The 13674-nt window shown below is 43.7% G+C and overlaps 2 protein-coding genes and 1 long non-coding RNA gene across 4 annotated transcripts; all 3 read left to right on the top strand.

The window, feature by feature from the left end:
* The first annotated feature begins 710 nt into the window (after window positions 1–710).
* Window positions 711–2094, top strand: LOC125553696. The gene is made up of 3 exons (XM_048717437.1): window positions 711–1136; window positions 1212–1295; window positions 1856–2094. Exons 1-3 carry the CDS (start codon window positions 1008–1010, stop codon window positions 1973–1975), a joined length of 333 nt encoding a protein of 110 aa, XP_048573394.1. The 5' UTR covers window positions 711–1007; the 3' UTR covers window positions 1976–2094.
* Window positions 2095–2111: 17 nt separating this feature from the next.
* Window positions 2112–3787, top strand: LOC125553697. Its single transcript, XR_007304155.1, has 2 exons — window positions 2112–2991; window positions 3458–3787. It is a non-coding gene; the product is annotated as an uncharacterized LOC125553697 (long non-coding RNA).
* Window positions 3788–8510: 4723 nt separating this feature from the next.
* Window positions 8511–10924, top strand: LOC125553698 (mannose/glucose-specific lectin-like). Of its 2 annotated transcripts, none has more exons than XM_048717439.1 (3): window positions 8511–8798; window positions 8936–9442; window positions 10412–10549. In XM_048717439.1, exons 1-3 carry the CDS (start codon window positions 8607–8609, stop codon window positions 10487–10489), a joined length of 777 nt encoding a protein of 258 aa, XP_048573396.1. In that variant the 5' UTR covers window positions 8511–8606; the 3' UTR covers window positions 10490–10549. The 2 variants fall into 2 exon arrangements, with proteins under 2 accessions (XP_048573396.1, XP_048573395.1); XM_048717438.1 differs by having other exon boundaries at window positions 8513–8798; window positions 10441–10924.
* The last annotated feature ends 2750 nt before the right edge of the window (window positions 10925–13674 follow it).

Here is a 13674-nt window from a genome sequence, read left to right on the forward strand (position 1 = left end):
AAAATTATAGATATGTTGGATACATATCACAGGGCATGCGAAGAGAAAAGGGAATCGCCAAATCAAGATGAGAGCGGCAACGAAACTAGGCACCAGTGAGCACCCGCGAGGAGCCAGAGTGGGTTGAAGGTCACATGTAGGCATGGAAAGGACAAATGAGGAAGACCATAGGAGGCAAGACTTCGGGTTGTCTCTTGTGACTCTTGAGGCGAGCTTGCACCACCACCTTTCCAAGAGTTTTGTTGATGGCATCCCGACAAAGATCATATCGGGGGTGCATTGACCTTTTCTATGTTGCCATATTTCGGTGGCATCCCCCATTTTCTTGGGGGAACTTATCCATCTTGCGATGGTGCTGCGCCTTTAAATCCAGGCGAGGAAGTTGTGGCCTTCTTTGAAGATGGATTTGGTTGGATGTGTTGTGTCGGCATCCGTAGTTGCATGGTGATGGCGTTCCCGATGGTGCCAGTCTCCCCCTCTCATCAGAGCTGGCATGTTCTTGTTCCTAGTGTTTCTTTAATGGAGGAGGACCTCGACATCTTTGGCCACTACAAGGAAACCCGCTATAAAGCAACAAAAATTCTACAACGTTTTGAGTATATGTTGTAAAATTCAGAATAGATACACATATATGGGTTGTAGTATATGCGCTGCAGATATGCAGCTCATGACCCTATCATGATTATAAAAAAAAAGTGGAAAGGAGAGGGAGACGCGTGAGAAACAGAGCCCACGACTCCCTCGTCTCTACCAAATCGCCGCTACCAATGCCTCGTCTCCCTCCTCCGACCCGCCTCGTCTCCCTTGCGCCGACCCTTCCCCTCCCCTCATCCCACCTCATAGCTCCGGAGGCTGCCAGATCCGCCACATCCTCACCCAACCGTCCCTCTCGCGTCCCATCCCGGTCTCTTCACGCGGCTCCTCGCTGCGCTACCTGCGGCGGCTGCATCAGGTGATGTCCGGCGAATCCCGCCAACGCCAAGCACAGCCCGAGGTCCCTTTGCTCCATGGAGCCTTCCCATCCAGCTAGATCGAGTGCTTGCTGCCACCAAAGCCCACCCGCGACCCATCCCGCATGGCTAGGGTTTCGGGTGTCGGATCCGGTGTCAGTGGCCATGTCGTCCTCGTCTCCTCCGGTGAGTGCATCCCTTCCCTTGGCTTCATCCTCTCTCTCTCCCTTCTCTAACATCTGCTCTTCACTTCTCATGTAGACGTGCGGGGAGGAACGGGCAGTGGACAACCTTGCTGCAGCTCGGGATGAAGCAGCCACGAGCTTCCTCCTCCTCCGGCTTCAGGTGAGTTGGTCCACTCCTCCCTCTGCTCTGGTTCGTGGCACAACAGGAGACATTGTTGTTCTGGTGTTGTTAGGATTTTCTACTGTTTGGGATCAAGTGCCTACTGGTTGAGGTCAATTTGATTTTGTTTTGCTACTAAAGTGTCAAAGCAGAGGACGACCACATGCTAGACTAAGTCACGATGTGTTGAGGATGGGAAGTTCGGCATGGCCTTCAACCATGGCAAATACACCTACTATGCTGCTGCCTTGCAAGCATTAGTGGCTAGAAATCAACTCCTAGCTGCATATTCTTTCTAGGGTAACATCATTGTAGGGAGGGATTCTGAAGCCCATATACGCAGTAACCAGTGTGTTTGAGGCAATTAGTACAAAAAACACCTAGGCATGGTTAAAATTCAGGTGGGGGTCTACAAGTAATTAATACAGTATATATCTCCAAGGCCCTAATTATTTTCTTTTCCAATCTTTAGTATTCTCCTGTTTCAGGTTTTGACCATGGCCAACATATATTGTTGTAGGCTAATTACTAAATCAATCTAACGATGGTTCATGTGGCAGTGGAGGTGTACCAACGGTAGTTTGAAGCAGATTAGGCGGTCGCGGGCATCTTTGGCAGCGAGGCCGTCCAGTGAAGGAAATGGCAGTGTGGCGATTTGTGTTCTATTCTCCATCCTTTAAGCTCATAACAGAAGAAAGAACTATACAATCACTATTGTTTTATTAAGAAAAAAACCTATCATGTACGCATGTTTTGATGAGTACCCCTCTTGACTCGATTGTGTTGTAGGGAGTGAAAGCATCCAATTGCGCATCCAATTGCGGTGATCTGCAGCTCTGGTCGCCTCCAGCAGCACCACATAATCAAAGTTCCAAACAGTTGTGTTGGACTGCTGCCTCCAGCCAACCATAACATAATCATTGGATGTGCTTCTTATGTAGAAGATTTGAGTGATCTATGTGTTTATTTCAGAAAACATTTTCTTAATGAAGATTTATATTATATAGATATTCCTGTACATTAGCTTTAGTTTTTTTGCTAACTAGAAAGTGGTTTCCTTTTTCTTACACCAACTCACTAAAGCATTGGGTTCATTTGGGGTTCCTAGATAGCTAATTTTAGGAGCACACAAGATTTAGACTCCTGCTATGTAATTAAAGGAAATCATGATATTGACTAATATCCTCTGTATATTTACTAACCCTGGATCAGAGACATTTAAATTTAAATTATAATTTGGAAAGTTTATTTATAGGAATGATACATAGTATGTATAAATGCATTTATGAAAATAAATTTATTTCAGCCACATGTAAGCCAACACAGTATCACATGTAATATTTCTCAATTAGTTAAAAGTATGCTTCTTTTAAAACTGGTGGTTTTATTTTTTATTACATAAAAATGTTATAGTTATGCATGGCAAACTAAAATTGTTGTGCAGACACACTGGTTGATGACTAGTCTAACTAACTCAGGGATAAATTCATTGAGTAAGATGTAAAGTTGCCAAGATAGTAACTAGGGCACATAGAACGGGACGAATATAGATTCTCTTGTTTTATTAAGTAGAATGGAACTTGGTGAAGCTTTATTTGTGTTGCGCTGTTCTAGAGATGCATAAGACACATGTAACCTTTTTCCCTTGGCATTGCAGCTGCATGCACCAACTTGATGTAGGGCGACACGATGGAAGGTATACACTCTCCCTCTCCCTACTGTACTACCGCTTGTTGTGTCCATGAACATTGAGCCATGCTAGGTTCTATCTGTCCATATAATGTTATTGAGCCATATTGTTCTGTAGGCTATGTCGTATATTATGGCGTCTGGATTAGTCATCAATGATCACTAACACCCATGTTGGTATATTTCCAGAATCATAACAAGGACGTAGTTCTTGCTACAGTTCTAAGTTATGATCCCGAATTTAAACTTAATGGTGCTGAAATTAAAATGCATTTTGGGCAGTGTAATACAAAACTTGCGAAAACTGAAGATTTGGTACAGATTCGCAAAAACTGCAATACTAATGGTAATGCAGAAAAAATATATTGCATGGCCCTCAACGTTTGTACGTGTCTAATATCCTGCCTTTATCACTACTTGTATCATGTCAATGCATTATGTGTTAATAGTTCATTTTGTTATTTTTGTTGTAGATTGAAAAGATATATGGATGATTATATGGGTGCGTAACAAGTATACTACAATGATGATGATGATAATGACGACGATGATATTCTGGTTCATGATGATGATGATGATGGATGCTTTCAATTTTAGTTAAGTTGTGGGATGTTCCTGTTGGATGATGTTCCTCAGTTAGTTTTAGTCAAGTTGTAGGGATATTGATGGATGATTTTAGTTTAGATTTTGCTGTCAAGAAAATTTTAGATTGTGCATCACATTTGGATGATGTTCCTCCTGTAATATCCATTGTTGTAATCCAACAGTTTTATCCGATATATGATTTCTTCCTCTTGTGAGTATATTCTCTTATTTTTTTCCTCACTTGATACACATAATTATCATCATTATGTGGAGCATTAATTTAATTGTTGACATTATACAATATTATTCATATTACATATGCACCAACATCTGAAGCCTTCCAAATTCTCTATTGCGTATCAATCAGATTTGGATTCATGTACATTAAGCATCAACGTATATAAGTGTTGTAAAAATAGGTTTTATGTGTTGTACTCTTGCAACAGTCGCTTTTACCAACGATAGTACAAGCGTTGCATTATGCACTAGCAACACCGGATAAGGCTACGCATCCCAATCCGTTGGTAAAGACTCTCGCAACGCATATATGGACTTTTAGATACGGAAAAAAGCGTTGCTATATGAGGGGTCATGTTGTAGTGCCCGGCTTTATGCTTCATTATCCGTAGTATGTGAGGCTTAGTCTGCTGCTTTCCAGTGTCATTGTATCTTATCATTATGTTTTTCCTTCTCTTTGCCCGAGGGTGTATGCTTGTAATCCTAGCCGGTTGATGGCGGACTAGATTCGAGACCTATCCCTGGCTCGTTCGATGCCTTTTCGCTAAAAAAAGATCACATCGAACATCATGAGATGAAGACTTAGTTGCCATATTGCCTTCTCTATTTCGGCCTTGTTCGGTTTTAATGAATTTGATCTTCAGGTGGATTAAGGAGTCCTCATATTCTGTGTGCAAGGTAGAGCACACCCGTGCCCTATGTGGGTCGGTGCCATTTAAATTGTAAAACTTTTTGAAAAGTGTTCATGAATTTTTAAATTTCCGTATGATTTCCAAACAAATGGTGATGGATTTAAAAATATTCATGAAGAATTTAACCAAAAAATAATATGCTTTTAAAAATGACCAAAAATTATAAGAATATTATTGATATTTTTAAATGTTCACAATGTTTACTCCACGTTCGTTTAGTTGTGAATTATCATGCTACTATTGTTGCTTGAAAATATCCAAATTCATGATTTTAAAATTTTGTGATTTTTTAAAATTCATGAGCATTTTTTAAATTCACAAATATTTTTTAAATTCATGAATTTTTACCCATCAACTGTTGTGTGTTCTGTTTATATGTACTTGTCAGATGACGTGGGTTGTGCCTAGTTATAATTTGTCTTTCTTTAGAATTGGGCGGGCCACTACCTAGGTTGGCCCTGACATAGCTCCATCGGTGCCCATATGTCCACTCTAGGTCCAATACCTGCCATATAGTTGGCATGCCCTAGAGAGACGGCGATGATGGAGGAGAAGCTTATAGGCAGCGCCAACGATGGCATATGAGCGACGTCGCAGTTCTAACGCCTGGTTGCAAGTTCGGGGAATATGAAGAGCAAAGGGGAGTCGCCAAAACGAGTCAGGAGCGAAGGTGAGACTAGGCACTAGTGAGCCCTGCAAGAGTCAGAGTGGGTCAGAAATCACGCGTAGGCATATAACAAAGAAACGAGGCAAGATCTCGGGAGGCGAAGTGGGGGACGGGGGCCTCTCAAGAACTAGGGTTTGGGTTGTCTTGTCTTGTCACTCCTGAGCCAAGCCTGAGCCACCACCTTTCCAAAAGTTTTGCAGATCTCATCTCGACGAAGATCACTTCTGACATCATCAACCCAAGACTTAGTTGCCATATTACCTTCTCTGTTTCAACCTTGCTTGGTTGTAATGAATTTGCTCATGTAGTGGATTGAGGAGTCCCCCTATTCCGCTCGCAAGGTAGCACACACTCATGCCCTCAGTGGTCGGTGCTCATTTAGTGTAGGGGCTGCTATATCTCTATTTTTATTATGTTTTTGTGTAGTAAGTTTTTTAATTGAAAATCTTTTTAAAATATTCACAAAATTTTAAAATGTGCATGATTTTCAAACAAATGGTCATGGATTTTACCAATATTCAAAATTTTAACCAAAAATATGTACTTTTAGAAATTTCCCTTTTCAATAATATTATTAAATTTTAAAAAATATTCACAAAGAACTAAAATTTCCACAAATTTTTAGGAAGCTAATGTGTTTTTTTATAAATTTTTATTTTCACATTTTAAATTAAATTTCCATGAATCATGTAAAAATCATTGATTTTTAAATTTTTCTTCACAATTTTTCTTACAAAAACACATTAAAAATTGAAAAAAAAGCAAAAAGGCAGAAAAAGGACAGATAAGAAACGGGAAGCAACCCGAGAACCCCCCTCCCCCTAGCCAAAAACCATGAAAAACAGTCACAACTATAGTTATCCTGCTGCACTGGATGAAGTTACCAACATGAACAACTATAATTACCTAACTGACCAGGATAAGTTTACCAACATGACATGACTATAGTCACCTACTTGCACATGATGAACTTACAAACACGACATAGCTTTAGTTGCCAACTGCCATGTTATAGTTACAAACATGGCACAACTATATTTACCTAGCCGTACATGATGAATTTACCAACATGATATAACTATAGTTACCTAGCCACCCCAAATAGAGTTACCAACATGGCACAACCATACTCCAGTAATTATCAGTTGTCCACGCTACAATTACCAACATGTGACAATTGTTATGAGGTTGTTCATGCTATAATCGAGATGGTTATTATGCAAAGCTGCATATGCTATAGTTACCAACACACTTTTTATGTAGTTACCTAGGTGTCCATGCTATAGTTACCAACATGACACAACTATATATCACGGATGCTATAGTTAGCAATTATGAACACGACCATTCTGTTGCGGGAAGGAGGCATGGTACCGGGGGAAACACATCTTAGAGTGCAAAATTTCACTGATGCATGTATCCGATGGGGGCATGGAGGACATGATGGAGACACTTGTGTTTTATATAGTTGTTAGTTAGGGAGTTTTCAAGAAACGAACATTAAGCTCCAACTAGCTCAACTGCCCCCCCAACTAACAAATAGAATAGCCACTGATTACAACCCTTAGAAACTGCAAAAAGTCTAATAGTGCTAGCCGTCACCACATAACTAAATGTCTCATCTTAATAAATTTCGCATTCTGTTTGAACCCTTTTGCAATGGGTCAAGTTGGTTTGTATATAAAATTAATTTTAGAAAGCAACTACAATGCCAAAGAGAACCTTGTAGTTGCTTTCTCAAATTAATGTGTTTTGAAATTGGTGAAAGGGAACGTGTTTGAAATTAACGTGGTTTACGAAAGTGCAGTTTCTCCCTAAGATTAATGTGTTTTACAAAATTGTAGGCACACAAACACTGCTAATTGTCAAAACACAAAACATACAAAATAATGATACCAGTGAAGACCGTGTCATAATGCACATACCCATCAGAATTTGCTATATTGAACCCAAAGTATAATACTAGCTTCCCCCTCCTAAGCCTGACACTGATAGAGTGACATGCATCTAGAGATACCATTCTTTACGTTTATAACCCTTGCAGGCTGGCAACGGTTACAACCCTTACAAGCTGCCAATGACAATATTAATGTAATAGTGCTAGCCTTGACCACATGACTAAACATGTCTTTCAAAGCAAACTCAGTCTTCAGATCACACAACAAGGCACCAACAACATCCTTGATAAACTAGCCACAATTATGTAATCAACATATATAAGATGATTTTTTTTTGAAAAAGGAGGATTACCCCCGGCTTCTGCATTCGAAAGATGCATGCGGCCATATTATTAAAAGTGGCGGCAAATAACAAAGTCTGAGATCCAGTATAGCTCGCAAACGGAACAAAGAGAAAAATGAAGACAAAGTGAAATCATAGCCACAACCGGCTGGAAAATAGGACAAAAGTGACTAAACACCTATCCTATTATGAGACCGCCATCCATACCGATTGAAGATAGCCCGTGCTACCATCTCTCACTAATAATATATAAGATGAAATATAGTGACCCATTCTTCCAGTAGAAGAAATGTGATGTATGAACTTTGAAAAATGTGAACCTCAATATCAATGAGCTTTGCGCTAAGAAGAGAGTACCATACGTGGTGCCTGTATAAACATGATTTGGTTTAGACTTATCTTCATATCCTAGTGGTTGCCTCATATGCACTTTCTCTTTCAGGAGCTCATAAAAAAACATGTTCTGCATCGCAATGATTTCAACCAATGGTGGTGCAACCACAAAAATGCATGGTGTCAAGTCCGCTAAACTATTATCTTTTTTTTGCACAAATATGAATAAAATTAAGGAGTAATCAAAAAAGTTGGCGGGGTCAGCTAATACATAAAATCGTCACTGATTACAACCCTTAGAAACCGCCAATGACAATATTAGTCTACTAGTGCTAGCCTTCACCACATGACTAAATGTGTCCTCAGTCCTCACAACCAATGTTGTATCGTTTCTCGAATCCTTTTGTAACCGGTCAAGTTGGTTCTATCTAAAAATTTAATTTTCAGGATTAACTGCGATGTCAAGGAGAACCTTTACCTCGGATTAAATTAGCTAGGTGAAAGGGAACGTGTTGACAAAACACGGAAACATACGAGATGAAGACCTTGTCACCGTAGATATCCATCGGAATTTGCTATGCTGAACTCAAAGTATAATACTACTAGCATTCTCCCCAGCCTAACACTGACAAAGCGACATGCATCCGGCGTCCGCCTGCATCCCTATTCTTTGTGTTGATTTGTGGATGAACGTCGTGGAGGAACCGGCAGATTGACAGATACACTCCGACAGCGACAAATTAGCCTAATAAGATGGCCGACAGTTTACACATATTATACCCAGCTGGTCCATCACGAGTGCTGGACTGCTGGGGCACCTAGCTGACCGATCTCTGCATCGGCCATTCAAGGTCGAGCTAGCTAGCAATGGCGCGGTTCAACGGAGCCACTGTTTTCCTCATCATCATCGCCACCGTGTCCGTCTACAGCTGCGCCATCATCGCCGGCGCCGCACTCGGCCGAACACTGGACAGCTCCGCGACGACTAAGCAGACGCCGTCGGACAGGACCCTCCGCGTCAGCGTCAGCTTCAGAGGCCTCGCCAAGGACTTCGCAAAGGTGATCGTGTATTCACATATCGACAGATCTTACAAAAAACATATATTGACACATAGATTTACCTAACCATCTCGATCTGGTTTGGACTTCACAAGCTGATGGATCATGGAACTAAGTTATATCCATGGTTAATTCAGGAGTTCTGGGGTGGTAATCACAGGGAAGGACGGTCAGGCAGAGCTCTCGCCGGTGCGGGTGACGGAACTGCGGTACTGTCATCATCCCCCGCGAGCGTCTCGCTCTCACCACGAGCCAACAGGGCGGCCGCGGCGGATCGCGAGTCAGCGCTGCAGCCCATGCCAGTTGCCAACTACACGCAAGTGAACAGCAGGGTCAGGGATGACGTCCACACAAGAGCAGCAGCGAGACCGTGGTCGAGGCACAGCAACTTCTCCGACGAGATCACTGACGAGAAAAGGCCGGGAGGAAGAGGAGTGATCAAGGTCGGGCCGTGGGGAGGATCCGGCGGGGCACCTTTCTACATGCGCGGCGGCCGCGGGGTGAGCGCCCCTCGCGTGCGCAGTGTCACCCTGCAGTACACCGACGACGCCATCCATTCCTTCTACCAAAGCTCAGACGAGCCCGTGGTGAAGCTGACGCTGGAACGAGCAGAAGGCGGTGGCCAAAGTAGAGCTCGTTTAACGGTAAGTGCATCAAATAAGCATAGATGTTTTGGATTTGTAATGAGATGGGCAAACCTTTGGTATATAACAAATTATCTACATCTACTGCAACACTAATCTATATCTATATCTATATCTATACCAATATAAAAGACCCAAAAGAGCAGATCCAAATCATCTCGACCGTCAAATCATATTATCTAGCAGTTTAAATCGCTCCAATGTCAAGCATCAAACACGTTTAACGCTCTAATTACCTACCATTGCCATTTACTATAAACATGTTTTGACTCAACACTATCCCATGAAATCTGTCATATAATAAATATCCCACCATTCCTGTGAAAAAAATAATTGATATCTTACCAAATACCAACATGTAATAGATATACCTTACCTAATATAACGCGTAACTAATATCCTATTCTACCTAATATAAACGTGCATTGCACGTACATTATTACTAGTAATTAACAAACATTTGGGTATATTTCATCTTGGAATATACTCCGATGAAAAATATCTGTACAATTAACTATGGCCGTTTTTCTTGACGAACATAGACCCGTTCGTGTCTACGAAGAACTTATCACTTCCTCCATTTTTGTATACAAGGCCACAAACCCATATTATAGGTATCAAGGCAAAAGTAAATGTGTACTTAAGCCAATATTGCAAGCTAGCTTGTCTCCTTGTTTGTCATGTTAATTAATGCATATTTTTCTATACCACCAACAATAAGTCAATGCTCTCACTCCTTTTAGATGATTAATGAGGCGCACGCAAGCCAAACTTCTCACACCCACATGTATGCAAGGGATAATTAATGTCCTCCTTTGCTAGTACGAGATGAATATTATCAATTTTGTCTCGATTAGTGTTTGTGGCCTTGTATAGTTGCAAATTATAATTTTGATTGTGGCTTTGTATATAAAAATGAAGGGAGTATAAGATGGTAACTTGGCTTCTTTTTATTTTCCTTTTCGGTAGGACTCTCCTAACCGAGACCTTCTTTTTAGCCCTACGAACAGATCAACTTTGCATCAGATGAGCAGCTCATCGCAGTAGAGGGGACTTATGGGCATTGCAGCTATGTTCGGGCAGTGGTTGTCACCTCGCTGACGTTCCGTACAGACAAGGGGAGAACATACGGGCCATATGGCAAAGAGACCGGGACTCCCTTCTCCATCCCGGCCGCGAATGGATGCATCGTAGGCTTCTGGGGACGTTCCGGCTGGCTGCTTGACTCCATCGGTGTTTACATCAGGCCGTGCCAAGCTCTCATGGCAGCTTAAGAAGCAACCACGGTTGTTATGGTTCCTTATGATATCCACTAGGAGGAACCGGAAGAATGTAATATACACATACACTGTTTTACCATCACGCTATTGTGTGTAGTTGTACTATGTAATTTCAGAAAATAAGCTGCGAGACATGTGGACGTTTATCTCTTGAAGCGAACATATAAATGATCAAAGTTTCTGAATGTGTTTTACGACTAAAGTACAAGAAAATCTGCCATTTATATGGAAGACAGAAAATATTGTATGGAAAAGATAATCTTAAGGTGTATTATTATTCGAGACCGACTATGCATCACGCACCTGAAAAAAAGTTTCATCAGTCACTTCTACTCTAGACCATCTGATCTTCATCCAACGACTGTAAATAAATCGCGGTATTATTCATCATCTACCTCTGGCTTCTTCTTCCTTGCACAGCCGCAGGCCCGCCCAGGCCTAACCGTCTGCCTGCCCCCCCCTCCCCCCGCGGCTAGCGGCTAGCGCCACCTCGCCGCCCCATCCTCTGAGGGAGTCTTGGACTAAGGGGTCCTCCGGTGTCCGGACAATTTGATATGGGCCGGACTGGTGGGCCGTGAAGATACAAGGCACAAGACCTTTCCCCGTGTCCGGATGGGATTCTCATTTGCGTGGATGGCAAGCCTAGCGTTTAGATGTATTATTTCCTTTCTCTGTAAACCGACTCTGTACAACCCTAGACCCCTCTGATGTATATATAAACCGGAAGATTTAGTCCATAGAGACTAAGACAAATCACATAGGCTAGACATCTAGGGTTTAGCCATTACGATCTCGAGGTAGATCGACTCTTGTAACCCCTATACTCATCAAATACAATCAAGCATGACGTAGGGTTTTACCTCCATTAAGAGGGCCTGAACCTTGGTAAACATCGCGTCACCCTTGTCTGCTGTTTCCTTCGATCCTCAGACGCACGGTTCGAGACCCCTACCTGAGATCGGCCGGTTTTGACACCGACATTGGTGGTTTCATTGAGAGTTCCACTGTGTCGTCAACAGAAGGTTCGATGGCTCATTTGATCATCAACAATGATGCCGTTTTTGGGGAAGCTTTCCTCCCCGGCCATATTTTTGTGTTCGGCGGCTTCATTATGCGTGCCAACTCAATTGGCCACCTCGAATAGATTGATAGCTACGTCCCTGGTCATCAGATCAATTTTGGGAACCTAAATTATGTCGCCGATATCCGAGGAGACTTGATCTTCGAAGGGTTCGCGGCCCCGACGACCGCTCTGGCCTTAGATCCGGAGCAAACCACGGTCCGAAGATGGGAGTTTGGAGCCCACCGGACTCTCCGCTGCAAACCACACTATTGAAGATCTAGAGGCGATTGTGTCCATGGCAAACTCAGAATCAGACCGGGTTCCTCCTATCACTGAAAGGCCGGACTCGCCCCTAGACTCCAGACCCGAACTCTCGAAGTTCATGCCAAGCAAGCATGGCCAAGAGGCCTTCGCCCCGGCCGGCCTCGCGGACTCTCGTTTCCCCGTTCAATCCTCGCCCTTAAATGAGGCTCTAGACTTAATGCGGTCCCTCGCTGTTACTGAGGAATCACCTCCGAACTATGCCCAGCCCGAATCAGGGGCTGGGAGCAGGGAATTTTACGTCCCACCCGCCACCCACTTCATAGCCACTGTCGACGACTTAACCGACATGCTGGATTACACCTCCGAAGACATCGACGGCGTGGACGACGATGCCAGAGACGAACAAGGCCAAGACCCGCCGTTTACTGGATGCTGCACGGCCACCTCCACATACAACGTGTATATGGTGGATACACCCAAAGAAGATGATGGCGAAGGCAGAAAGGATTCGGTTGAGGAGAAACCTGCTGAGGCTCCACCGAAGCGTCGACGCTAGCGACGCCGCTCAAAATCGTGTCGTGGCAAAGACAGTAATACCGGCACCGGAGATGATAACACTCCGGAGGGTGCCGAAGACCCTGAAGCCCCCGTCCAGCCCACATCCGGACAGGGCGATGTGGAGAAGGGGCAAGTTAACCCCGACGGTCCGGTCGAGAATGAGGACTCGGAGGATAGCAACTATCTACCGCTCTCCGAACACGATGTCAGCCTCGGCAACGAAGATTTCCTCGTGCCGAAGGAACCCCTCGAGCAGGAGCGCTTCAAGCGCCAACTAATAGTCACTTCAAGAAGCCTAAAAAAGAAGCAGCAATGGCCCCAAGCCGAACAGGATATGCTCAACGACAAATGGACACAGGTCCTAGCTGCCGAAGAATATGGCCTACAACGCCTAACAAAGAGCTATCCGAAGCGTCGGCTACTGCCACAATTCGACAACGAGGCCTTTGAGCCAACAATCGAAACATGAGCGCGTTGATGAACCAGACCGGCCACTGCGTGGGCGAGATAAAGCGGCCACCTACGCCGAACACCAACCCGCACCACCTCGCCGTAAGGGCAGAGAGATAGCGGCTCCAGGATACACCTACGACCTACGACAAGACCTGAGTAATAGAGCAGGCCAAACAAGATCAATCTATGGATCAAAGGGACGCGCCCCAACACGAGAAGACGGCCGTCAAGCTTGGCCTGACAGGCATAACCTCACCAGGGCCGAAAACCGCATACGGATGTCATCCGAACTTCGTCGTGACGTCGCCCAATATAGAGGCGCCGCACACCCCTTATGCTTTACCGACGAGGTAATGCATCACTAGTTCCCAGAAGGGTTTAAACCCGTAAACATTGAATCATACGACAGCGCGACAGATCCCGCAGTATGGATTGAAGATTTCCTTCTCCATATCCACATGGCCCGCGGTGACGATCTCCACGCCATCAAATACCTTCCCTTGAAACTGAAAGGACCAGCACGACATTGGCTAAACAGCCTCCCAAAGAAATCTATTGGTAGCTGGGAAGACCTGAAGGACGCCTTTAGAGACAACTTCCAAGGTACCTATGTC

This window comes from Triticum urartu, chromosome 4, assembly GCF_003073215.2.
Source record: "Triticum urartu cultivar G1812 chromosome 4, Tu2.1, whole genome shotgun sequence".
NCBI lineage: Eukaryota > Viridiplantae > Streptophyta > Magnoliopsida > Poales > Poaceae > Triticum > Triticum urartu.